Source organism: Lycium barbarum, chromosome 7 (assembly GCF_019175385.1).
Source record: "Lycium barbarum isolate Lr01 chromosome 7, ASM1917538v2, whole genome shotgun sequence".
Taxonomy (NCBI): Eukaryota; Viridiplantae; Streptophyta; class Magnoliopsida; order Solanales; family Solanaceae; genus Lycium; species Lycium barbarum.
Window position 1 is genome coordinate 46,703,066 of NC_083343.1, and position 26,680 is coordinate 46,729,745.

The 26,680-nt window shown below is 38.1% G+C and overlaps 1 protein-coding gene and 2 pseudogenes across 1 annotated transcript; all 3 read left to right on the forward strand.

Moving 5' to 3' along the window:
• Positions 1 to 18,190: 18,190 nt before the first annotated feature.
• LOC132601482 (protein YIP4b-like) lies at positions 18,191 to 18,876 on the forward strand. Its single transcript, XM_060314564.1, is given in 2 exon segments — positions 18,191 to 18,584; positions 18,587 to 18,876. Coding segments are annotated over 2 exon segments (684 nt in total).
• Positions 18,877 to 20,506: 1,630 nt separating this feature from the next.
• On the forward strand, positions 20,507 to 21,268 carry LOC132601483 (protein YIP4b-like; annotated as a pseudogene).
• A 5,292-nt stretch (positions 21,269 to 26,560) lies between these two features.
• LOC132602262 (protein YIP4a-like) overlaps positions 26,561 to 26,680 on the forward strand; it is a 123,151-nt pseudogene continuing 123,031 nt past the window's right edge.

Consider the following 26,680-nt stretch of genomic DNA (forward strand, 5'->3'; position numbering starts at 1 on the left):
GGAAGATTGAGTTATGAAATGAACTTGATATATATGTATATGCCGATGCATGTAACACCGATTCAGATTACTAAGTTAGACTTCACCCGATGATAGCGAAAAAAAATTCATCTCACTATGAGCCAACCTTATTGACCTTGGTAATACCTCGAGGAAAGAGATCAAAAGAGATGTATTAAAAAAAGCTCCTTGCTTGGCAATTGGTTGACCTTATGACCGCAGTTGTATTCTATGTTATAGTTCATATTAATTATCCAGGAATTTACCCGAACAGTTACATGACAGAAGATTATTATTACTGATATGAAGGGAAGCGAAAACAAGACAAGGTTGATCAACGAAACAAAAGAACGATAAATGACGAATCCCCGATATGTGTGATGTGTGTAGAAAAACAAGAGAGAAGAAAGAGACATGTTAGAAACAGAGAAGGAAGGGCAAAAGTGAGGCATATAGAAGAAAGGTCTACTAGAGCAGAAACCCGATAAACAGAGGGTGGAAAAGAATCGAACCCTATGGTTATTCTAACACTAAGTAGGAATGTTAATAGGTGTCATGGAGTGATTGAAATTTTGAACCATGCTGTAAGAATGACGTAGCTCATTAAATTATGATGAGGAATATGGAACCATTTGTTGAGCAAGATATTTTATGCGTGAAGAGCGAGTTTATACAACATCCGTCCAAAGAATTCTAAAAGGACCATGTGTTACCCCATTATAAATATGTTGAGCTAGCAGAGTACAATACCCCTACGACAGTGGGAATCGAATCAGAGAAGAGTATGGAAGGACTGACGTTGAACCTTAAGTTACAGTTTTATCAAAAAGAAGAAGTCAATGGTACTCTGAAATATGCTTAGAACGATTGTCCAATGAATAAAATCATTTGAGAAGAAGGGGTGAGATGTAAAATGAAAGAAGAAACAAGGTTTGATTGTGAACGATCAATGGACTGACTTTATACGTATGTCAGAATAACAACAAATGGAATCGTATTCCCGGAGAGTTATGCGGTAGAGGTCCCAAGGAAGGATTTGTTAAGAAAAGGTGAGTCAAAAGAAGGTGAGTTTGTGGAAGATACGCTCTAGGGAGCATAGAGTGGTTATGAGCTACATCGATGGAAATGACTAATATGTAAGACGATCTATGGGTCTTAATCGAATTGAGGAAGGAAGCATAAGGATAGAGGAAATTCCCTCATGTTTTAATAGTTATAGAAACTAGACGGTAATCAAAAGAGACCATCAAGGAATTAGTCTTTGACATTTCGGGGCAATGTGGCAAGCGGAGGTGTAAGAATAAGGTGAAACAAGATATGGGCCGTAGAATGGAAGAGGGGCAGGAAATCAAACATGGCAATTGTACAACAACAAGGTAGATTATGAGACAGAGTTAAAGAATGGGCATACAATGGGAAAAGCGGTATTAACCTTGAGAACGTAAAACATGTGAGTATTATAGCTTCTGTTCAGGTGTGAAGTAAATAAGAATGAACGGTGTTTCCATACAACAAGGGCTCAAGCGAAAGATTTCATAGTGAGGATACAACGGCGATGAGTGTAAGATCAGGATTAGGGGGAAAAGTGAATAATGGACTAAGATGAAAAGTTAAGTGAAATAGCCGCTACAAGGTAGTTATATGGATGTGAAGTTCCAATGTCACATACCGGTTGGGGAAGCACTATATAGGGAAAGACTCACAGGCAAAAACTACTTGAGTCAGAATTTAATAATGCCTTTCTTAAGATAAGGACGTGGAGTTAACAATAGAAAAGGATTGATAACTATTTTCAGGCATGCGAATACTTGACGTAGAAACCTACAATGAAAAAGAATAGATGTGTATGATTACTTAGAAGAGGAAGTTTATGGAGGATACGAGGATTCTAAGCTTAGAGTATTCCGAAGGTAAAGGAATTAGGGCCGCATCGCAAAGTAAATGGAGTAAGATGAATCTAAATGAGAAACGGAAGGTGAGAGGTGATGGTGAGAAAGAGAATAAATGGTAAATTTGTGTAAGACAATTTCGTGGCACTAATCAAGAATGGATGTTACAATTGTAAGGAATTATATAAGTTATCTGTGGAAATGGTTAGGCTAAGATACTCGGTTCTCTACTGGTGTCTGAAGATCGATACGTTCCGAGAGACCTGGGAGATATAGGTCATCCTGGTAAATCCCCCATTTTATGAAGAGACCCGTTAGGGTGGTTTGGAATTGATATGTATCCGGATGGTCATATGAAGCTTGCAGGAATGGGAGAGTATCAAATTATTAGAATTTAAGAATTTCATTTTGAAAAGGTTTATGAAGATTATTAAAAGAATCTATGAGAAGTTCTTGCTACCCTCTCGAATAGCTTCGGGATGGTGAATTAAGAACTAATAATGCACGCTTGATGAAGATATTGTGGAAGAGCGCGGAAGCGAAAGAGATGAATTGGGAAGCAAAAGAAGATATGAAGTCCGGGTATCTGTATTTATTTCCACCCCAGGAGAGATTCAAGATGAGACGCCGTTGTCATAAGGTATGTGATGCTTTCTTTTGATGCTTTTGGTCATGTGTGGCCATGTTTACTTGCCATTGTTGTTGTAGCCCTATGAGGCGATGTTATTTTGGGTTGTTATGACAGGATGGTAATGCCATATTACAGAGAAAATTGTGGCGAAATTTTGGTAGAATTCCCGAGAACCTAACATTCGAGGACGAATGTTCCTAGGGGGGAGGGGGGTGGAGAATGTTACACCTCGGACATTTTATATCGTTGTGCTGTGAATAGACTAATGCAATCGTGCACTGGACATGAAGTCCTTATGACTTTAAGGAGGGAATTTGGCAGCTTTAAGGTGTATACGACAAGATTTTGAAGTTATATGAATTGGTGAAACTAAGTTCGTCGAAGGAAGTAAAGTATTAGTCGTGTTTGGGGTGGATTTTGCAATTATCGAGGTAACAATTGTTTAGTAATGTCTTGGGAAAGAGTTATAGAGCTCCTTAGATGGTTAATGAAGTGTTAAACAAGTGCCAAGAAGGTTCCGCAAGGATTGGAGGTTGAACAAAGAGGCTAGAGCAAGTTTCGGGAAATTCATAATTGTACGACCATTTGTATAGACCGTATAATTTATACGGCCCGTATAATGATTCGTAGAATAAATACAGAGAAGAGTAACCCCTGCTAGGATTATACGGTCCAATTGTACGGACCGTATAATTTATACGGCCCCTATAATTGGCCGTATAACCAGGTCGGGCCATTTTTTTTTTCTCTTTCCATATATGCACGACCCTTGTTCCAAATTTTCATTTCCTCACTTCTCCCAAACTCTTGAAAGCTCTAGAACATTCCACACATCATATTAACACAAACCCAAGGGCAATCAAGGATTATTTACCAAGAATCAAGAGAATCAAATGTGGAGAGGCTCTCTAGGGTTTGTAGAGTTCAAGATTTCGTTAGGTAGTGTAGTTGGGGTTCCACTCAAGTGATATACTTTGATCCAAAGTTCATCCCTACACAATAAAAGGTGAGTTTTACATCTATTTCATGTTAGTAAGAGTATTTGGTTGTGGAGTAACTTGAATGAAGGAAGGAAGAAGAATATGAAGCTGAAACATGGATTTAATGATATTCTTGAAAAGTAACTTGACTTGAGTCATAGTTCTTGATATGCCATGAGTATAATCTTGTTGTAAATAACACTAATGATGTTGAGGAAGTATTATATGAAAGGGGATATCATGTGTGTTGTAGCTATGATTATGGATGATTTTGAAAGGGGATTATGAGGATTGAATAATGTTTAACTTGACGAAATTCATTGATTATGATATTATGGGTGTTGTTATTGATGTTTGGAAGTTGTTATTAAATGGAGGAAGTTGTTGAAACAAAGGAAATTCTGCCCAATTTTTGTTAGCCTTTTAGTCGCTTTAGTTTAGATTTAAGCATGTTCTCAATGAGCTAATTTTGTACAAATTCTCTTGAATGTAGAATCATGAGCTTGGAAGGAGAACTCTTAGTCATTAAGAAGACATAAAGGTATGTAAGGTTAGTTCCTTTCTTTCAAAGGCATGACTTCTTGACTTCTATATTATGATTTCCTTTCTATGCTTCCATGACCTTCTTACATTCCAAAGTTGGAAGTCTAAGATTATTAAAGTTCCTTATGAGCTAGAGACAATATATGTCCTATGAGAATGATGATGATGGTGATCAGATCTTTCATAGACTCCGAAGCTTATGAAATGATACTATTATGAGTGGACAATCTTATTTCATAAATTCGTTGATGTTTTTTCTTGTTGCAGTCTCACCTCATGATATTAGTTCCTTCAAGGTGAGACGTAGTGCTGATGAATGTTTCATAATACAATCGGAGGTCACCGACCTTACGTCACTCTGATATGATTGTAGCTTTGATTGGGCTCACATGCATGCTTATTTTTATATATGATTACACCGGGCCTAGTTGGCTGGGCAGACACCACTACACTGGGCATAAGTAGGCGGCTTGTGGATGATGATAGTTACACTGGGCCTAATTGGCCGGGCAGTCACCACTAGTGGATAGTGTGAGATGACTATCCCGGACACGAGATACCCGAATGCGGGCTAGTGATGAGATATGACTCAGACAACTTACATATATATATATATAGATGTGTGTGTGTGTGTGTGTGTTTGTGTGTTATGATGTGATTTTAAAAGTAAAATTTAGCATGCATGGTATCCGCCTTAAGAGGCAGTTATATGTGCAGGTTATCTCTTTATCTCATGTTCCTTATTCCTTTATTATGTCATTATTCATACATTACATGCTCAGTACATTATTCGTACTGACGTTCCTTCTTTTGTGGACGTTGCGTTCTTGCCCGCAGGTAGACAGGGAGATGGTTTAGATCCCAAGGAGCATGTCAGCAGAGGCACAGGAGCACTCCACTACTTCGGAGTTGCTGCTTATTGGTATATTCTTTTATGTACATATTTGGGGCATGGCGGGGTCCTGTCCCGTCCTTGTGATTTCAGTACTCCAGGTAGAGGCTCATAGATACGTACGTGGGTAGTAGACATCTTATGATCTCTTCAGGGCATGCCTTGTATATCATTTTGTAGCCTCGTGGGCTTATACATCGTACATATATGTATATTTTGAGGAGTGATTGAAGTCCATTTCATGGTAAGCTTGTTTGAGAATTGTGTTGATCTAAGTTGAATATGATGGTGAGTATGATGAGTAGTGCTCGGTAGGCTAGCTCCGGGTACCCGTCAGGGCCCTCTAGCTGGGTCGTGACAATGCAGACTTATAGTGGCAGGGTCACAGTCTGGCAGTAAAGTCAGGCAGTACAGTGACGGTACATGGACTTCACGGGTCACCCATGGGTCATGACTATTAAGACGTCGAGATTCCGGCTGTATCATATGTGTATAGGTTTGAGTTATTAGCCATTGCATTGCTCGACATCCATCTCATTTGCTTTGCATGTCTCATTATCACATCATACATCGATTGACTAGATTATTAGTTATATTTTTGTTGTGATTACAATGAGGAATTATTGAGGACTTGACCCACTTGTGGTGTAGAAGCTAAAACTTAGGCTATGACTTAGTTTTGTGATATTCTGTAACTCTTGATGGTTATTATTTGTCTATATGTTGACTTGTTGATTCTGTATTTCATATGTGTGAGCCAATCTTTGTCGGCCTATGAAGCTTACAGGTATGTGTGTGTACTGATACTACTCGTACTGCACGTTTTTCTGAGTGCAGAGTTTGAGCCAGGGTCCTCGTCTAGAGCATGATTCTAGCTTTAAGGCTTTTTTTGCTGAGATTCTGAGGGTGAGCTACCTGCCTGCTTACAGCCCTGAAGTCAATATTTATTATTTATTACTCATTCCACTAGACAGTGTTTCTTATGTATTCAGACTTATGTATTACTCATAGACATGATTTTGGATAGTCGTTCTTGTACTGTGACATCAGTTCTTGGGGGATGTATTATGACTTAGTATTTTCTACACTTTTAGTATTTATGATATGACTTAGACTTATTAATGATTGTTCTTATTATTTATATTGATTTGTAAATTGATTAAGTAATTGGTATAAGGGGATAGTATGCCCACCAGAGGGTTAGTATGGGTGTCATCACGACTGTGATTCTGGGTCGTGAAAGACTTAGATATGTATGATTTGAGTAGAGTACGTCTAGGCATAAGTACCACATGGTACTTGAATTACTCTGAAATTGGAAACGTTAGATCACTTTATTTTTTTCTTTCTCGAAACTTATCGATTTATGGAACACATGATATACCTTGGTACCTTATCTTACTATCTCCCCCTTAGCTCAAAAGCTAACGATTAAAGCATGTGGGTCCTTTAAGTTGAGCAACAAGTCGTCATCCAATCATTCTTCTGATTCTGCTTCTAAGCCTATCACTATAAGACTTATCTTTTCATTTCCCCTCAAAATTATCTTTTTAAGAAACTTACTAACACCACACACTCTAGTGTTGCCTAAAACACTTAAACAAGTTAGTACTATGTTAAGAGACCTAACATCATCTAATCATATATCCTGGTCGAACACAACCCTCTTTAGCCACATACATAGTCACACTGAAGTATGCCGACATCCTTGAAGGGAAAATTAAAATACTCCACTTTGAACATTCAATCATAAGATAGCCACGTAAGACAAAGCAGGAGCACACCAGCATATACATATCAAGAAGGAAAAACTGTCGGTATATCTAAGACAACATTTGGCGGCGCCTCTCAATCCTAAGGACCTAACATACCATGATAACAGGTTTGACCCCGTATGACCCTGACACTTCACCCCTACTAGTGCCTCGGCCTACAGGTGCCTGAGTGCCACGAGCTAGGAAAAGGTGCTGTTGATGCGGCTGCGATTGGTCTGGAGAGCTGAACTTCACCACCACCACTGTTGGAGCTACCATACCTGGCCAAAGGGAAATCTCTCTGCATGTGGCCTCGGAAACCATACTTATAACACACATCCATACCCATACAATAATCTCTTACATGCCTTTTGCTACATTTGCTACATAGAGGATGCCGCTGAAACTCTAAACCCATACTCTTATGAAACCAAGACGATTCCCTTTGTAGGTTCCCCAATCTTTTGCAAATGAAGCATTTACGGGCGTTCTTATGATAAGGAGTTGAGTGACGCTCCCTATAGCCTAACTTGGGGCACTTGGTCCTCTTGTGTCTTACCATTTAGTGCTAGTATTGATTAGGTATCTTAGATATGTTCTTACCTTGATTTGGGAGGTTGAGAGGAGAGAAAAATCGTCCTTTAATGGTTTTCTACGAAGTTGGAATGTTTGATGAATGAAATTTCGAGTTAAGCGTTAAATTTATGGGAAGAGACCTCTGGACTGCCTAGCTCGCTAAGCGAGCTCCAAAGCGAGGTGTGACCTTGCTATGGGCTTCACTCAGCGAGGTCTGACCTCGCTTTGAGCTTAGCTCAGCGAGCTCACCGGTCCAAAATGTACATAGAAAATTTTTCTGATTATTTTCACTTTTGGACCCCTTACTTCGCTGAGCGAGGTCTATGGCATGACCTTGTCTCTCTTTGATCTTAGCACAGCTAGCTCTTACGTCCATTTCATACTTAGCGAAAATTTTACGTTTTTCGACTTTGTCGACAGCATTCAGTAAAATAGGAATAACATTTTTTGCCAAGATTCGTTTTAGCTCCACCTTATATTGATGGAAAGGTATTTCAAAGGGCTAACACTTTCATTCTTTAATTTTTCACCAATTCACAACGGATTTTCATGTAAACAGGATGGAAATGAGACCTATCGTAACTTAGTCGATTATATCAAATCTTATGCACTTCACTATTCACCTTGATGTTAAAACCGCTATATCCAGCCAAGTTCATCCCGATGGGACTTCATACGGATAAAATATCACATTAATACCCATTTAACATATTCACACCTAACCCGTATTTACGGAGTTTTGCATTATCTACCCTGTGGATCATTCGTCCTCGAATGATGGGTCATATTTAAGAACACGGTTGGACATGGCTTAGGTACTTGAACGTGAGGAAACGTGACATGGAACACGGGGACTAAAATGACATGATTACATGGAAACATGAATGTTGGGATATGATACATGAGCAGTGGATACATGAACGTGAAAATGACACATGAGTAGTGGATACATAAACGTGAAACATTAGACATGAACACACATGGGGGCATGACATGGATACGAAAGAAATTACCTTAGATGCTTTCAGCTTGCTCCTTATAGGTGAGGCCATCCTTAACTGTTATAATTTCGATAGGAACAACTAATGATGGGTCTCCTACACACTTCGTCGACATGGAAACATGAAACACTGGGTGCACATAAATCAAATCTTGCGGTAACTCTAGCTCTTAAGCCACTTGACCAATCCTTCAAAGGATCTTGCATGGACCGATATATATGGTACTAAGTTTCCCTTTCCTTCCAATAGACATACCACAATATCACCATGGGATAAGAGTAGGACTTAGGCTTTGAATGTAAGCGTAACTCGGTGCGAATGGGACCAATTTCGAGTCATATAACAAAAATATGATCCTTACATATAGCGTAAAGCTCTAGCGTAGGCATGACATGAATACGTCAAGTTTGAGTAGAATAATTCTGAGATAAATACCACAGGGTACCTGAAAGGATCTCGCTTTGAAATTGGAACATACCTTACTTCAAACCTTACCTTGTTCGCTCTAAAACATAGTTATGAATACGTTAGCTCATCCTGCTTATTACCGTGAGCGGATCATAAAGAATTGAGAGAAAAGAAATCCCAGGTACGAATCATATGAGACACTTCATTTTAGAGCATAGAGATGACACGGTACATTGAACATGAACCATGTAACATGCAATTTTCATAGATAGAAACATGATTAATATAGCATAAGACATGAATACGTGAATAGCATGACATAGGGTAAGGGGACATAAGCACCATGACATTTACATGAGTACACCGAAGTTGCATACCATGGCGTTTGGACATGAATTCATGAGCATTGAAATAAGGATAAGGCATAACTGTGACTTGCATGGAGTACAATTGCAGGCTTGACTCTTGGGTCAGGGACATAGTGTCACGACCGAAACCGATGAGTCATGACGAGTGTCTCACTTCTACTGATCAGATTCCCTTATACTTGTACCTAGATCTCACTGAATAACAGGGTGGCCCATATGTGACTCACAACTGAACTATGCTGACTCCTGTAAGAACAACATAATGAACTCTGCATTGAGAACTCACAAACACACATATATATGTATACTGAAAAATATAGTACAAGCTGACTAGGCCGCTACATATACTGTAGAACAAAACAAGAGCCGACAAGGCTACATGACATTCCCAACTACATACAACTGTCTAAAGACGTCTAATAGAGTACAAAGTTGTAGAAAGGACGGGACAGGACCCCGTCATACCCATATATACATATCAAAATAGCATACCAAAATATAGTGCGGCTCCGAACCAAGTGGAGCGCACTGAATACTATTGGATGGAAGTCCGACCGAGCTATACCCTCTGTCTGTCTACCTCAACCTGTGGGCATGAATGTAACCCCCCAAGCAATACGGTAGTAAGTATGAATAATGTATCGAGTATGTAAGGCATAAGAGCAAGATATACATAAGAATCATAAAAGAAATCTGAAACATGAAAGTTAATCCAAATATCTGAATACATTTCTGTGACTGTACATCTAGAAGTATCTGTATAACTCTGTATCACTGAGAATGCCTATGAGGGCGTATGATATGCATGCTTTCTTTTAAAAATACATATATCATAATATAATTGTTAGTGATGTGGAACATACAGCCCGATCCATGAATGTCAATGCTGCGGAACGTACAGACCGATCCATATATCATATCATCCCGCGTTCAGGGTAATCTCATATCGTACCCACTGTAGTGGTGTGCACATCTATGTGCCTTCCTAACCGACTATAGCGTGGCGCGGTGTGAGAAAATAGTTGTACATATATATTAATGCATGAAAGACCCGCAAAAGAATACTCTGAACTCCTCGGGGTAACATAAGATCTCCAAGTGGCATAAGAAGTTAATATATCAATAAAATAGATTCTCTGGAGGCTATAGATGTGAAACATATGAAGTCAAGGATACAATGATTCCTATACTATGTAGTAATAGTCTTTGGAACTCACTTGTTTATTCTTTCGTTCGTATCATAAGGATCATACCAAAATGAAAGAAAGGGATAGCCATAACATACTTGAAAACCTATCTAAATGTCTACTCCTCAAGTCCGTAGGTCTACAACCAAGATGGCATAAATCACAATTAGACCATTTATATCACTTACTATCTAATTTGAGTACGAATGGAGCTTAACGAAATTCGGGCAGCATTTCCCCTATAATTATTACTCCAATATAACTCGAAAAGAGCCCACAATATACAAAACATCACCACCAACAACAACAACATCAAATAGCAACATAAAAAAATGAGAATCTCTACAAAATCTAATCTAAAACGGCCCACAAGGCAACCACGCCGACAAACTAGTTTATGCCTTCATAATACCATTTCCATCACTTTAAACTAGGGAATTCCTCCATAAACAACTCAATTAAAAAGATTAGGGGATAAAGCATACCTTAAGCTTCAGAAAACTCAACTAAAACTTTAATTCCAAGCTCGAATAATCAGCCACACACTTAGACATCAATACCATAATGTTCTTCTAACTATTTCCCAACTTTTACGGTGAAAATTTGGTTCAACTTGAGGAAAATCACCTTAAGGGCTTTGGAGAGCTTTTGGAGAGTGTATGGTTATGTTTTAATGGAGAAATAAGGATCTGGCCGTGCCCCAACTTAATATACCAAAGTGGGAAGGTGGCCACAGCTTCAAAAGGACGGTGGCGTCAACATGGTAGACGACCGTCGTTCTGCCACCGTCGACATGCCACAACCCTTGATTCTCTGGTCGTTGGGCGTCAACTAGGCTCTGATCAACATAAAAAATGTTGACGATGGTGACAACATGTTGACGGGTCGTTAACTTGCTCCGTCAACTTGTATAATGTGCCTTTCCATCTGTCGTCAATCCGTTTAACCTCTAATCCTTCCCATACTTGTAATACTTAAACTTAGCTATTCATATGCAAGAGTTAAGCATGTCTAATATCCCATAATCTTGAAAACGAATCTTAAAACTCAGGGCCGAGGTGATTAACACGCTATAAACTAATGACGTATCGAAATGGGAGATGTAACTCATAGGGCATGGATAAACCATTACCTTTAGAGCTTAGATATTCCAAAAATAGGAGACATGGTTCAACATAGCTTACTCTCATCACTGTAAGCCGACCCCATTATCATAAACTAAAGCTCATAAAGGAAAGGATCATAGGCATGAATACTTCGTTCATCAAACATCTAAGACATGAGTAGAAAGTCACTTTGAACATAAAACATTAGCAAGAGGAGCATAATCACAAATTACATAGAATCGTGGGTAGGACATCCATCATGAATTACTTTCATCATTACCTATCAACATCATTATTATGCTACCACTATAAGTGGAATGCATGAAAAAATTGATAGTGGATACGAGAACGCAGGAACATTGATAGCATAATCATTATGGTTAAAATAAGTCATTTACCTTTGGCATTCTCTTATTGTTCAAGGAATAGATGTGGATCCTATAGGACTTCTAGCATTCTTTAAAAAAAAAAGATTCACATGACCTTCTCCTCGATCATCACCACGTTCATAAAGCACTTAGAAGATAGAACATGGACATGGGTATATAAGCATGAAAGATACGTGAGACATGAATACGGTTTTAACTTTAGACGTGGGCACAACTTGATGTGCGAAGCATGATAGAACATTTATTTCGCATAACTTATTATCTTTATCGAGTCTTAATTCCTGAATCATAAATATGGAGTATAAAGCTCTAGCATGGGCATTACATAGACATGTAAGATCTGAGTAGAGTACATTTGGGCATAAGTACCACATAGTACTTGAATTACTCTGAAATTGGAAACATTACATCACTTCAACTTTTTGTTTCTCAACACTTATCGATATATGAAACACATGATATACCTTGGTACCTTATCATACCATCTCCCCCTTAGTTCAAAAGCTAATATTTAAAGCATGTGGGTCCCTTATGTTTAGCAATAAGTCGGCATCCGGTCATTCTTCTGATTCTGCCTTTAAGACTATCACCATAAGGCTTATCTTTTCATTTCCTCACCTACCTTCTCTATTACCCCTCAAAATAATCCTCTTAAGAAAACTTACTAACACCGCACCCTCTAGTGCTGCCCAAAACACTTAAACGAGTTAGCACTATGTCAAGAAACTCAACACTCGCTTTATGACACTGAACATCCGACATAACATGCTAGACAAGTCTTTGAAACCTCTGAACATGAATCTAAATAATAAACTATTTTACCGGGACAAGGAACCCGCGCATACCCCTTCTTCCTAACATGACATGAACATGAAATAACAATAACACCCCAAATAAAGTGGGGCTCACCAATAGCTGATATGAGAGAAGCCGACCCGTCGTCTTGTAAATCAATGTATGCATCGTGAAATGCAAGCCTCGGGAAAAAGGGACGTGAGTACACTGAAACTATACTTCTATTTAAAGCAGCTGAATGAAAGAATAGTACGTGGGGTTCTTGGGAAATGGGTAACCCAAATCAATAACATGGATACATGAAGTAATACAAAACTGAAACTGTAACTGCAAGCTGTAACTAAAACTGTAATATTAAGCTTAAACTGAAACAAGGACATAATCATGATTTGACAGGATAAAGCAGTAACATGAGTAAATCATTTTATGTGGGAGAGCCTTAGTGTAACCGATAATACGAAATCACAACGTGAGCACGTGGAGTCGGGTACTTAGCCCGACCAATAGAGTAATGTCATACCTTACCGGGGTATGGGACATGAACATGACATGAAAAGATCCAATCAATAGTCTGAAGGTATCATCCTAACTAAGCGGAGAGATCCTTACCCTATGTTGGTATACGTAGTTTCAGGTGGTCTACACCTTCTCGGTAAACCTATGCTACTTCCAAAAATACTAAATATTTACATGGTTGGCTTAAAAGCTCATAAATTTCATAAACATAGTTTATAAATAGTTTCACATGAAAATATGCATAACTATAGGTATATAATTTTTGGACATTAAAACAAGTAAAAATTCATATAATGGAACAAATCTGAGTTCATACTGATATCTGAGAGCTCATGAAAAAGATAACAAGAGCATACATAGATTACGGACAGGTTCATGACAATCCTAATGATATACATGAATACAATTATCTGAAACATGATTGAGTATGACAATACATATATATAATTAACTTGTATCTGAGGTATTTCATGAACTGAAGTATGATTCTCTAACTCTAAGGAGAAATAGGGTTTCATGAATTAACGTGGCGTGAGAAAGAACAACAATGTTCCACACGTAGATAGAAGCCCTACATACCTGTAAATGCTCCAATCCAACGAATTATCTTGTTTCTCTAACGAAGAACACCAAAAACCTAGCTTTGAATCGTTGGAGAACAAGTGCTACTTGTGAATCCTGTGTTCTTGTTTAAGAATCATGTTAGGAATAATGCATTGAGCGCTAGGATTTATTAGGAATCTTACAGATGTTCTTACCTTGATATGGGCGGTTGAGAGAAGAGAAAAATCGTCCTTCAACGGTTTTCTACGAAGTTGAAATGTTTGATGAATGAAATTTCAAGTTAAATATTGAATTTATAGAACAATACTTCTGTACTTCCTAACTCACTGAGCGATCTCCAAAGCGAGGTGAGACATGGCTATGGGCTTCGTTCAGCGAGCTCACTGGTCCAAAATGTACTTAGAAAGCTTTTTTGATTTTTTTCACTTTTGGATCCCCTACATTGCTGAGCAAGGTCAATGCATGACCCTGTCTCGCTTTGAGCTTAGCTCAGTGAGCTCCTAGGTCCATTTCATACTTAGCCAAAACTTCATGTTTTTTGATTTTGTCGATAGCGTTCAGTAAAACATAACCCTTTATACAGAGATACGTTTGAGCTATACCTTATATGGATGGAAAAGTATTTCAAAGGGTTATGACTTTCATGTTTTATGTTTATCCAATTCTCAACGAATTTTCACGTAAACAGGCTGGAAGTAAGACGTATCATAATTTAGTCGATTCTATCGAATCTTATGCCCCTCACTATTCGCCTTGATTTCAAAACTACTATATCCACCCAAGTTCATCCCGATGGAACTTCATATGACTAAAATATCATATTAATACCCATTTAATATATTCACACCTAACCCGTATTTTTAGAGTGTTACAAGTTTTTTTTTTTAAATCCCCCGAATACCGTTGTACCCGTCCGATCCCATCCCCCTCTATAGTGGGACTTGTCGGGCCTCTCCAAAAATATCATCCCGTCTCGGTCCCACCAGTCCCGATCCCCCTCGAGTCCTCCTCTTTTTTAGTTCCGCCTCCCTCCCCGTCCAGCCAAAATAGTTGCGTCCTGTCCCGTTCGACAGGCTTAGTCGGATCAGTGATATTTTAAACAAATAAGATTTGGGATTTGAACTTTATTCAACCCATAAAAGTATGGGTATTGATGGGTAAAATATGGATAAATACTAGTTAATCTATATTGTTAGTGAGTAATTCGGGTCTGTCTCATTTCAGAGCTGCTAGAGGCATCTGTATTATGGATTTATGATTCGTTGAACTCATCTGATGTATTAGAAGATTAAGAAAAGCTTATAGATGATGATGGCATGGTAAACTTGATAATATGTCAACAAAAAATCCACAAGCAGAAAGAATAACCTAGTGGTTTATATTCTGCTTGAAGTGCATTTAATATTACTAAACTATGTAGTATTATCGATATTTCTTTAACTCCATTAAGCATGTTTACTCCTAAATAATGAAGAGTACAATAAGTTAAGATCTGCCAAAGTAAAGTTTATAAACTATTACACTTGTAAAAAATATTACGCTTATATAATATGGGTTAATCCATTTCTAACCCATTTTTACCCGCATAAAATGTGAGCGGATTTATCACCCAATCGATTTTTGTTCAATACGTTTTCAACCCGCCTAAATTCGAGCCACCCCGACCATTTGCCACCACTAGTCCCTATATGTCAATGGCTAGGACACCTTTAACATCTTGAGGGAGTTCTGAGAAGTTGCAAGATATTTAGTTTGAAAAAAGAGTGGCACATGGCTGCAATAGCTATTTACTTTGTCTAAAGCAGTGGTTTAATTTATACATCAAAGTTTGAAAAGACGAAAATTACTCACTTCGTATTTTAACCTCTGTTAAAATATGAACCTGAAATCTCATAATTCTTAACATACCTCATTGATTCTAGGTCAAGCCCTTAGATGCTAAAAATGTTAGATTAAGTATATAGCTTACTAAAGTGTTTCTGGTTTCCACTTGTTGCTTATTCATTTTTGTTTTCTTTTGTTACTACATGCTCTGCTACTGTTATTTTGTAAATTGTTCCTCTTAATTTTATTTTCGAAAAATGGTTAAAAATATGTTTAACGTATTAGAAATGCCTCCAAAATTTCTTCCTTCTAATACATTGGATAAAATTTGCTTCTTCCACCTATTGGATAAAAAATGCCTTACGTATTAAAAATTGCTCAAAAATGCCCTCCTTTCACACATTAGATCAAATTTGCCCCTAACATTATTTTCAGTCCTTGGGGTATCATTCCCAACTGTTAGGGCTGGGGGAATCCCTCTGGGCCTCTGACTCAGCATTTGGGTTACCGGTGAGTGGTGACATAGTCTACCTCATAAGTTCATGTCTACCATCAACAATCGTTGTTGCGCCCTCACGATCTGTATCACTTCCTAGAGGTATCGTAGTAGAAGTTGCTTCCCCCATAACTCGCTAATTTTGACTATTCCTTGAGGCGGTTAATCCATCTGCGTACTAAGTCCTATTTATAAGATCATGGGCAGGCATGCTGTTCAGATTAAGCTGTGCATTGTTACCGTCGTTTCTCGCATTAAGACGTGATTGATTGTGGGTGGTATTTGTCATACCTGAAATAGTTGTTTTACCAGAGGAAAAAAGAATTAGTATAATAGACAGGGTCACAATGATACCACAATTGTCCAGATCCCACGTGGACGCCAAGCTGTTTAACCGCAAATCGGTATAGTTGAATTTGTATATGTGGTTATACATGGACATGTGGATCAATATGACTAAAGTGATGAAATAATACGTAAGATTAATCAAAATAATTATAAATAAATCTAAAGAAGTTAAAAATAATATCCTGAGCCCTGATGAAGTGACAAGCTAGAGTATCTGTATAAGCTAAGCGTTAGAATCTTCTCAAGAACAGTCAAGAGCAAAAGTAAGGAAATTGCTTCAGAATACTTGTTTTTTTATTATATCTTAGGTGTCCTTACAGTGAAATGAAAATCTCTATTTATACTTGAGCTATGGGGCACATAATTCCAAGAACATGCCTCTCTTTGTTACCAAAAGTTAATGCTATGACAATGATGAGTAATAAAGAGAGTAATTATGCTCATTCAAGGTTCGAGGAAGACTCGAAGCCTTTTTGTATCATCTGAACATTGAACTTCGTGTGTCCGAAGTAATTGAACAGTTTCCCAGATCCTTTTTGAGCTTAGTCTCTGGATGGAAGATGTCGTGACATTTCTCCGGGGCTACACAAAATATCCTCAGAAACTTGCGCATGCTGACTCAAATCCTATCTGTCATTAATGCCGCGTGTCACCATTCAATAAGTCCACTTGGATTCTACAAATTTTTCCCAATACATGATATTAATACAACTACACTCCAAATTATACTTAAAAAAGTAATTAAAAAAAAATTAAAAAAAAGAGTTCAAACCAGCTCACCCAGTCTAATCAACTTTTTAATATGAATATATACGATTTAATTATTTATTTTGAACATTAAAATTGATTAATCAAATTATTAGTTTGGTAAAGAAAATTACTTATGCTTTCTGTTCAACTGCAAAGAAATTTTCACTCGTCCATTTCCTGAACAAGTAATATAATATCAATTGTTTTAACTTGTATACATTAAACTCCTTAAGATTGCTAGTCTGTTTGGTAAAGTTATTTGTGAAGCCAAAACTGCTTATTTTAGTGGAAAGATGATAATTTAATATGATATGAGTTACCGGAGGACCTTTTAAAACCAAATCCAGTGGATGAGGGCACTTTTGGCCCTTTTTTCATTTATTTAAGTTGTCCATCAGTTTTTTTTTTAAGGCATGTATTTGGGCCAAAGGAAAATGATGGGGGTATTTTTGACTCAATAGGTAGATGGAGGATATTTTGGTACTAAATCCATTAGATCAAGTTAGTTTTGGCCCTTTTCTAAATTAAACATAACAGAGCCCAATTCAGAAGTATAAACGATTAAGCATACCGCACAATACACACTTCGCATAGGGTTATTCACACAAATGCCCCAATTTAAGGGTGACCTTTAATCCCCCCCCCCCCCACCCACATATTTGTGGTCTTTAATTATTGTCCTTCAACACTTTTGGCGCGTTATAAACTAAATTTTGGCCGGCATAGTTAGCGTTTAGTTTCGGCATATGTATCATCATATCCCACACAATTTATGCTTGAAAGATAAAACTTTCAACACTCAACATAATCTAAAAAATACTACACAACTTATGCCTCATATTTTACCTTCTACAGAGGAAACAATTCACTATCCGAAGATAAAAAAATGTAAAACAAAACTTATGCCGAGCAAAAAATAGCTGGATATTTTTAATTAAATAAGCTGCTGGAGAAAAAAAATTAAAAACGACAATTATGAGGGGCAAAAATTAGACTAGTGCCTTTTGAAGGACAAACCGTGCGAAACAATATTGGAGAAAGTTTCCAAGTATACACGACTACATATACATTTCCTTCCATTTTACACCTCAGCAAAACAATACTAGTCACAGCACCCAACCCTGCCCTCTCCCCCATCTCCAATCACAAAATCTGCAAATCGGAGACTCAAAAATGTCACAGGGAGACACAATACCTATAAACTCAACCTCTCAATCAGACATTGATGAAATCAAAAACCTCATTTATTCCTCCCACCCTTCTTCTACTGTCCTTCCAGCATGCCCTCCTTCTCCTCCTCGTATCCATGTTTCCTCATCTCCTTTCATGCCCTCCAATCTCCGCCCACCACCTCCCCCCTACCCCACTAATCACAAACTGATACCTGTCGCCCCTTCCGTTCCAGCACCCTCACTGTTACCGTCATCAGGGGGACAACCTAATACAGCTGCTACTGGGTTCAGATCTCCACCGAATACACTTACAGAACCTGTTTGGGATACGGTGAAAAGAGATCTGTCAAGAATTGTGAGTAATTTGAAGCTGGTGGTGTTTCCTAACCCTTATAGATAGATCCTGGCAAAGCGCTTAGGGATTGAGATCTTTGGGGTCCTTTATTCTTCATTGTTTTCCTTGGTCTCACTTTGTCATGGTCTGCCTCTGTTAAGAAGGTACATTCTCAATTTTATGAGCTATCATTTCGTAATTTTCCATTTAGTGTTTTTTTAAAAATAATTTTATTAAAAGGGGTAGGGGAACGGGAAGCGGGAAAAGGGATTACAACTTGGGGCATCAACCCTCACCAACAAGTTAACAGTTCACGTAGCCAACCAACTGAGCTACTAACATCCCCATTTTAGTGTTCAAAGTCTTAGTTGAGTCTAATTTACTTGTTTGTTGTGCTAGAAGGTACTCAATTGTGTAATTTTTTTGATTCATTTCTCTTTGTGATTGTGATTGTGATTGTACATATGCATTTCTCTCCTTGATTGATTCCTTCTAAATATATAAAAAATTCTGATTATATGATCCAAAATAAAGAAGGGGCGCATTGAATATTTATTGTTGATGTGCTTGGATTTATAATTCGGATAGTGACCTATTTTATTGATTTTTCTGTAGTGCTCTTTCTTCTATGGATTAGAGATTTTTTCTGTCCTTTTTTTCACATAAATGTTTTTTGGTTTTAACACAAAAGCTAAACATAATAAAAAATTCTGAAGGCTTGTGACACACGGTTAGGTGGATAACGGGTCCGCCCTTCTACCCTTCTCCACTTGGATAACAGGATTTTGTATGAAACGGGGTTTGAACTCATGACATGTGCCTAACCCACACATCTCAAGTTACGGTCGTACCACTTGACAGTAGCCCTGGGGGCAAGATGTTGAGACTAGTTATTTCATCGTTATCCTAGAAGTGGAGCAAGTAATATGATCCTAACTCTATCTAGGTCTAAATATATGGAAAAACTAGTTTATGCATCTAGCGAGTAATTTTTTAAAGGGAAAAGGGCCAAAAATTCCCCTCAAAACTATGGGTGCAAAATTGCCCTTATTTTAACTTTGGTTCCAAACATACCGTTATCTCTGGTTGATTGGTCCAGATTCGCCCCTCAACTATGGGAAATAAAACAAAGTTTCCATCCATTTAAATTTGATCCCAAACTGCGCTTATCATGAGTGGAGTGGCTCATATTTCCCCTTCAAACTAATAGAATTCATGGTTAAGAAAAATATGTTTGGTTTGCAAAGGAGAATTTCAACGGCTTTCCATTGATGTTTCTTATACAAAATATCAGGGACAAGCTACCATCTGATGCAATAGAAACCTGAAGGAGAAACTCAAAGCTGAAACATTAGAAGAAAGATATTTACTATCATGCAAGTTAAACCCATGGAAAAATTTTCTAAACCAAATTATGTGTTCTTAATTTAGTGACCCAAACTTCTAAGAAAACCATTTCGAATTTGCTACAAAGTGAAGGTCATACACATGAGTCTAGAACTTAAGATCATCTTCTGACGGTTTGAGCAGAAAGTTAATTAAAGATTTTCCTTGGGCATCACATGATTTTAGAGATGGAGGGTTGTCTTCAATTTTCCAAATTTTGTTTCCGGCAAATCTATGTTGCTCAACTGATCCACCATTCCATAATGTAGCATAAGTAGGATAATCACATGATCTGATCTACAGTACTCGACAGGAATAACTTATCAAAGATGTGCACCTCTAGAGATACCTGGGGAAAGAAAACAGAGATTCCTCCTCATATGCCGCACGAAGCATATCTCATATTTTTAATAAATAAGCACCAGGGTAAAAATTAAAATCACAAATATGAGGGGAAAAAATTAAAGACTAGGGCCTTCGAAGGAAAATTCATGCAAAAACAAGTTGGCACATTTATTTCTTACAATGCACGACTACACATTTCCTTGCATTCACACCTCAGCACCCAATCCTGATCTCTGATCACCATCTCCAAAAATGTCACGGGAAGACACAATGCCTCTGAACTCAACATCCTAATCAAACATTGATGAAATCGAAAATCTCATTTAATCTCCTCACCCTTCCTCTACTGTACTTCCAGCATGTCATCCTTCTCCTCCTCGTATCCCTGTTTCCTCTTCTCCTTTCATGCCTTCCAATCTACTCTCCCCACCTCCCTCTTCAACCCCCAATCACTCTATCGTACCTTCCATTCCAGCAGTCCCACTGTTACCTTCATCAGGTGGACAGTCCAATATAGCTGCTACTGGGTTCGAATCTCCACCGAATACACTTACGGAACCTGTTTGGGATACGGTGAAAAGAGATCTGTCTAGAATTGTGAGTAATTAGAAGCTGGTTGTAGTCCTTAATCCTTATAGAGAAGATCCTGGCAAAGCACTACGCGATTGGAATCTATGGGGACCTTTCTTCTTTTTTGTTTTCCTTGGTCTCACTTTAGCATGGTCTGCCCCTGTTAAGAAGGTAACATTCTCTATTTTATGACCCATCTTTTTGTAATTTTCTTTTACTCGAGCCGAGGGTCTTTCGAAAACAGCCTCTCCAGATCCCACTTTATGGAATTACATGGGGTATGTTGTTGTTATTATTTCATAATTTCCCATTTTAGTGTTCAAACTCTTGGTTGGCTCTAATGTACTTGTGTGTTGTGCTTGAAGGTACTCAATTATGTAAATTTTTTGATGCATAGGTCTTTGTGATTGTGACTGTGCATATACATTGTTTTTGTAGTTTTGATATATAATGTGTGTAATTCTAATTTACTTTGAGGTTATGGAGACATGGATTAGTATAGAAGGTTAGGAGTTAGTTGTGTTGTCCTACTTCCTTTCATACTAGTAGTCGTAGTATTACTCTTGTAGTTTCTTGTCCTTCAATTTTTGCTACTCTCTGTTTTTTTTCCAGAAAGCTTTATCATGGGTTTTAGTAGTATTTTGTGTTACCGGAAACATAAAAGAAAGAACACAAAATTTAACGTGGTTCATATCAAAATGATCCTACGTCCACCAGAGAACAGTTGCCTTTATATTATTAATAATGAAAGAGGAGATTTCCCAATTACACCTAAGAAAATTGCTCTCTCAACTCTCTACTCATTACAATGGATTGTATGATTTTTTTTTTTTGGATGGTTTAAACAATGAAGAATGGTCATCATTTTATAGATGACCAAACTTGGGCTCCAAGCTCAAAAATAGAAAAGGAAAAGTAAATCTAAAATATGTCCTCCACATATTTTTTCTTGCTCTCCAAGTTCACTTGCTAGCCAAGTATATTGGCACATGTGATTTGCTTCCACCAAACCAACTCTTTCAATCTGCACTTTGGTTTGCGTCATGAGCATGCGTATGAACAACTCGGGCCAAAACTTCTAAGCTTACTGGGCAATCCCGTTGTAAGAAACAAGAAGAATCAAACCATTATTGAAAATACCACCTCCACCTAACAACTGTTCTCTTCGGAGTTGCATCAGTTGTTGCGTACTCCCACTAAGTCCTTGAAGGTGTACAAACTTAGCGAGCGGGACTATCTTGGTCAACATGTCTGCAGTGTTATTGTCTGTGATAACCTTCACGATCTTGATAGTTCCTTCTTCAACATCTCGAATAAAATGAAATCTGACATCAATGTGTTTAGTGCGCTTATGAAATCTCTGATTTTTAATCAGATGAATAGCACTCTGACTATCATATGCGAGGGTTGATTCTTGCTAAATCAAACTCAATTCCTCCACTAAACCTTTCAACCAGATAGCTTCTTTCACCACCTCCGCTACTGCCATGTATTTTCCTTCTATCGTAGACAAAGTGACAATCGACTGCAGGGTCGATTTCCAACTAACGGCACTGCCAACAAGAGTAAAGATGTATCCAGTTGTGAACAACCTTCTGTCAAGATCCCCTGCATAGTCAGAATCCACATAACCGAGAATTAAATTACCTCCACCACCTTTCCGAAAGGTCAGACCAACATCAGAAGCTCCCTTGAGATATCTCAATAGCCATTTGACAGCTTCCCAATGCCTCTTTCCTTGGTTGGAAATGTATCTACTTGCCATACTTATAGATTGAGCAATATCTGGACGTGTACATACCATACCAACTGCGCTGACATAAGGAACCTTTGACATATGCTCCACCTCATCATCGGATTGAGGCATTTGTAACTCTGAAAGTTTAAAATGAGGAGCTAACGGTGTACTTACTGGCTTGCATGTATGCATATTAAATCTCTCGAGAACCCTTTCAATGTACCTCTTTTGAGAAATATGTACAACATCGTCTTCTCTTGAAATCTCCATACCAAGGATTTTCTTTGCAGCTTCCAAATCCTTTATGTCAAATTCCTTATTCAAAAGTTTCTTCAAAGCATTTATCTCTATAATATTGTTAGCAGCAATAAGCATATCATCTATACATCAGTAAATAAATCATTGAGTTACCAGCTATCTTCTTGTGATATGCACAGCTATCAAATGCACTCCTTGAGAATTCATGTGTAGCCATGAATGCATCAAACCTCTTGTACCACTGTCTAGGATTGCTTCAAACCATACAATGACTTTTTCAGTTATCATACATGATCTTTTTCCTCAGCTAGAAAACCTTCAGGATGATCCATAGAGAATGTCTCTTCTAGATCACCATATAAGAAAGCAGTTTTGACATCAAGTTGTTGAAGCTCCAAGTCAAATTGTGCAACCAATACTAGTAGCACGCAAATTGATCTACGCTTCACGACTGGAGAGAAACTTTCATTGTAGTGAATTCCCTCCTTCTGATTGAAACCCTTTGCAACTAATCTCTCCTTGAACCTAGCATCTTCCACTTCAGGAATTCCCTATTTCTTTTTGTAGACCCATTTGCATCCAACTGTCCTCTTCCCCTTTTTCTTTTTGAACTAAGACCCATGTCTAATTCTTGTGAAGAGACTCCATCTCTTCAGTCATGGTTAATCGCCATTGTACAACATCAATTGCAAGAAGTTGCTTCAACATACGAGGAAGGCTCCAGAACTTTAATCTCTTCTTCAGCAGCTATGAACGCATATGCAATCAGGTTTGCTTGATCTATGAGGCGTTCCGGTCTTCGTATTTACCTCTTCTCCCCTCCTTTCGCAATTGTGTATGGTTCATTAACAATAAGTTCTTCAGGGTCTGCATCTTTTGACACATCTTTGAATTGAGTCTCTTGATCCTTTTCCTTGGTAAGCTCCACTGCTCATTGTTCTCGTTTCCTGAAAACTCCACGGAAACTTTATGAGGATTAAGTATATAGGATTCATCAAAGGTGACATCTCTACTAACTATAAATTTGAGTAAAGACAAATTCCAAAGTTTGTACCCTTTTACTCTATCCACATACCCTACGAATATGGCCTTCTTAGCCCTTGGTTCAAGCTTTCCTTCATTAACATGATAATAAGCTGGACACCCAAATACTCATAAGTATGAATAGTTAGAGGGTTCACCTGACCATGCCTCATTCGGAGTCTTAAAGTCAACTGCCGATGCTGGAGATCGATTAACAATATGAGCAGCAGTGTGAACTGCTTCAGCCCAAAATACTTTGGACATTTTGGCTTGTAGGAGCACACAACGAGCCTTTTCAAGAAGAGTTTTGTTTATCCTTTCGGCAACTCCATTCTGCTGTAGTGTGTTCCTGACAATCCTATGTATTGAGATTCCATGAACCTTACATAAATCATTAAACTCTTCACTGTAAAACTCCAAGACATTGTCTGTGTGAAGATATTGGATTTTTTGCTCTATTTGATTCTCAACCAAAATCCTCCACTCTTTAAATGCTTCAAAAGCATCACTTTTTTTTGCCTTAAAAAAACGCACCCAAAATTTTTGTGAGAAATCATCAATAAAAGTGAGAAGATACTTTTTTTGTCCTTCGATGCAAGTTTAGAGAGACCCCATAAATCTGAATAGATGTAGTCTAGCACCCCTCCTGTTTTGTGCTTGCCAGTGCTGAAACTGACATTCTTTTGCTTCCCTAGAATGCAATGCTCACAAAATTTAAGTGTACTGATCTTCTCACCTCTCAAAAGGTTACGGTTGCTCAACATCTCCGGTCCACGTATGCTTATATGACCCAATCTTTTGTGCCATAGTCTTGCCTTGTCATCATTAGATAACTGCACTGTAGATGTATTTGTAGAGCCAACAATGGTGCTTCCTGCCAATGTGTAAAGGCCATCCTCCAGCTTGCCTTTCAGTATGACTTGTGTAATAGTCCTCACGGCTCCATCATGGCAGTGAACCCGAACTGAGCCAAAGCCAACTATTGCACAAGTTTCGTTATTGCTATTACTACGGTTCCTCCAATTTTCTCATAGTTACTAAACCAGTCTCTTTGGAATGTCATATGAAGATTACAAGCAGAGTCTAACACCCATTTGTTTTCATAACATTCATTATTACACGATGGTGTAAGTACATAATCATTATCAGAATCATGTACCTGTTCAACTGCGGATGCACTAGCCTTTTCCTTGGACTTTGACGTTGGGCAATCTCGTTCAAAGTGCCCCTTCTTGCCGTAGCCCCAAGTATCTGCATTCTTCTTGTTCACATGAGACGTTGATCTGTGCTTTGATTTGCTTCTTCCCTATTGGCTAATCCGGCCTCTCACAAAGAGCCACTTTTCTGATCTTCTCTGTCTCCTTCAAAATGCCTCCTCACATCACTAAAGTTAAGTGCTTGCCGCACTTGCTCAAGGTTGATAGACACCTTGCTATACATTATTGAATTTTCGATATCACGATATCTTAAAGTCAATGAAAATAGCAAAACACATTCAAGTGTCTCCTCGTCCTTTTTAATTCCTGCAATCTGTAAATCCATGACAAGTTTATTGCATGCTTGTAAATGATTCTGTAACGAAGTAACTGACCCTATCTTCAATGTATGAAGATGACATTGTAACATCCTTGTTGTCATCAATCGGTCCTGGTAAAGCCCTTGTAGCTTGTCCTATAATCGATTGGCTGTCTCTTCAGTACTTTTACTCACTTCACAAAGTACATTAGGTGGAAGGGACAGTTAGATTACAGTCAATGCATCCTTCAATCTTCTCCTTGTTGGAAGTCGATACACCATCAGGATACTTTCCGTCAGTAGCATGGATTGAACCTTCCCTCAGCAGTAACGCCATCATCTGGATCTTCCAGCTATTGACGTTGTTGCCCACCGAATCTCTCGATTTCAAACTTCATGGAACTGATCTTTGCTTGTTCTTCCTCCTAGGATCATCAAAGATTCCTAATGTTCTGATACCAATTGTTAGCGGAAATGTAAAAGAAAGAACACAAGATTTAACGTGGTTCGGATCAAAATGATCCTACTTCCACCAGAAAACAGTTATCTTTATATTATTAACAAAGCAAGGGGACATTTCCCAATTACACCTAAAAGAATTTCTCTCTCAACTCTCTACTTACTACAATGGATTGTATGATTTTTTTTTTGGATGGTTTAAACAATGAAGAATGGTCATCATATGACCAAACTTGGGTTCCAAGCTCAAAAATAGAAAGGAAAAGTAAATCTAAAATATGTCCTCCATGTGTTTTTGCTTGCTCTCCAAGTTCACTTGCTAGCCAAGTATATTGGCACATGTGATTTACTTCCACCAAACCAACTCTTTCATTTTACCATGACTTTTTCTACTGCTTTGAATTGCTTGTCCTTGTGCCGAGGCCCGAGGGTCTACCAGAAACAGCCTGTCTACATCCCAAAGTAGGGATAGGGAGGAGTAAGGTCAGCATAACTCTCCTCTCCCCAGACTCCACTTTGTGGGATTTCGCTGGGTATGTTGTTGTTGTTAATTGTAATTTACTTTGACACAAGGGGGTACCAGTACGCTCAAATTAGATCAAGTCATAGCGGAATAAAAGGATAATGCTTTTGAAATTACAAGTGCCAGAGGAACAAACAAAAAGTTTTGTCTATCGGCAAATAACTCGATCAAAACTTACATAAGTCAAAAAGATAACTTTTCATACCACCAAGCAAATCTGAGACTACTGACAGTTCCAAAGATGTCACAGGGAGACATAATACCTCTAAACTGAACTTCTCAATCAGACATTGATGAAATTGAAAACCTCATTTATCAACCCTCCCCCCCCCACCCAAAA